This window comes from Opisthorchis viverrini, assembly GCF_000715545.1.
Source record: "Opisthorchis viverrini unplaced genomic scaffold opera_v5_2997, whole genome shotgun sequence".
NCBI lineage: Eukaryota > Metazoa > Platyhelminthes > Trematoda > Opisthorchiida > Opisthorchiidae > Opisthorchis > Opisthorchis viverrini.
Genome location: NW_008755316.1, coordinates 1 through 1,170, shown reverse-complemented (window position 1 = coordinate 1,170; position 1,170 = coordinate 1). Strand labels below are relative to the sequence as shown.

Here is a 1,170-nt window from a genome sequence, read left to right as displayed (position 1 = left end):
ACTACAGGTGGATGCGGATTGAAGCAGAAATTTGATGCCCGATTTCATGAAGCTTACTGGAATGTCTTCATTAGCACTGTACTACAACAAACTAGAAGTCAGACAACGCGGTCGTCTGTGTCAAATCAAAGCTTTTACAGAGAAATTTTCAAAGGACGGCTAATTTACGACTCATTTGCGAAATAACTGTTATTCTGTGGTAAACTCGGGATACACGAAAGCTCAATAAAACAGGTTTCAACATCGCACAAGATTGGAGTGACTTCTAGCAGCTATCGTCGATCTAAAGGTGAATGGAGATTTGTGCTCACTTTCATCTCGTCCCATGTCAAAAATTTTCTCCATCGTCCGGTGCACCAACGCCACCGGCGACAACGATCGCGTTGAAAGGGAAGTTGAAAAATAAGGTACGATCATTGGAGGAACACCACATTACGGGTTTTGCCATACGAACAGCGTGTATTCCGGTTAGGTTGCATCCACATGAGACTGTAAAACCGGTTTATGTATCTAGAGACTCAGGATTGTCGTCTTTTGCCAGACATCGCAGCTTTGCTGCTGCTCAAAATGACCGCGGAAAGCGAAAACATCGAGGCGAATCTGAGGTGTCCGTTTACTCGAAACGGACGGAGCCTACGCTTTGCGAATTAACCATTGACCGTTTGCATGAATCAAGAAGCGACGCCAGGACATTTCATATGAAACCTCCACTGCGTGGCTGCATCGAGGCGATTCTTTTGAAAATCAAGCATTCCGTCGCGGAACACCGCAAATGACATAAATAATTTCTGGTAACTGAGATTTCCCTTTAGTTCCCACTGATTACTCTCTGGATGAAAACAAAAACGTAGGTGTTGATGCGTTAAATGTAGTTTTCCACAAACAGAGCGCTTCGATTTACTTTTTTGTAGGCCAGTTTAATCGTTCGATTATCTGGATATGGTCAGATTTCATTGCAATCATTGACTAGTTTGCCATTTGAACTGGTGCTGTTTCCACATGCCGTGGAGGAGGTTTTACCTCTGTTCTTGGTTGCACTTATACTATAAGATCCTTTTCAGGAACAGCACCACCAGCAGCCTACAGGCTGCTGCTTTCGTTCCTCATTCCCAAAAGTGTTTCACACAAATCTGTTCAGCATTACCTACCACTACGGGCACCAATTCAACA

General features: G+C 43.8%; 1 protein-coding gene across 1 annotated transcript; it reads left to right on the top strand.

Annotated features, from left to right (window-relative positions):
* Positions 1-293: 293 nt before the first annotated feature.
* T265_12243 (hypothetical protein) lies at positions 294-776 on the top strand (the record flags this gene model as incomplete). Its single annotated transcript, XM_009179466.1, has 1 exon — positions 294-776. One exon carries the CDS (start codon positions 294-296, stop codon positions 774-776), a length of 483 nt encoding a protein of 160 aa, XP_009177730.1.
* Between the last annotated feature and the right edge of the window lie 394 nt (positions 777-1,170).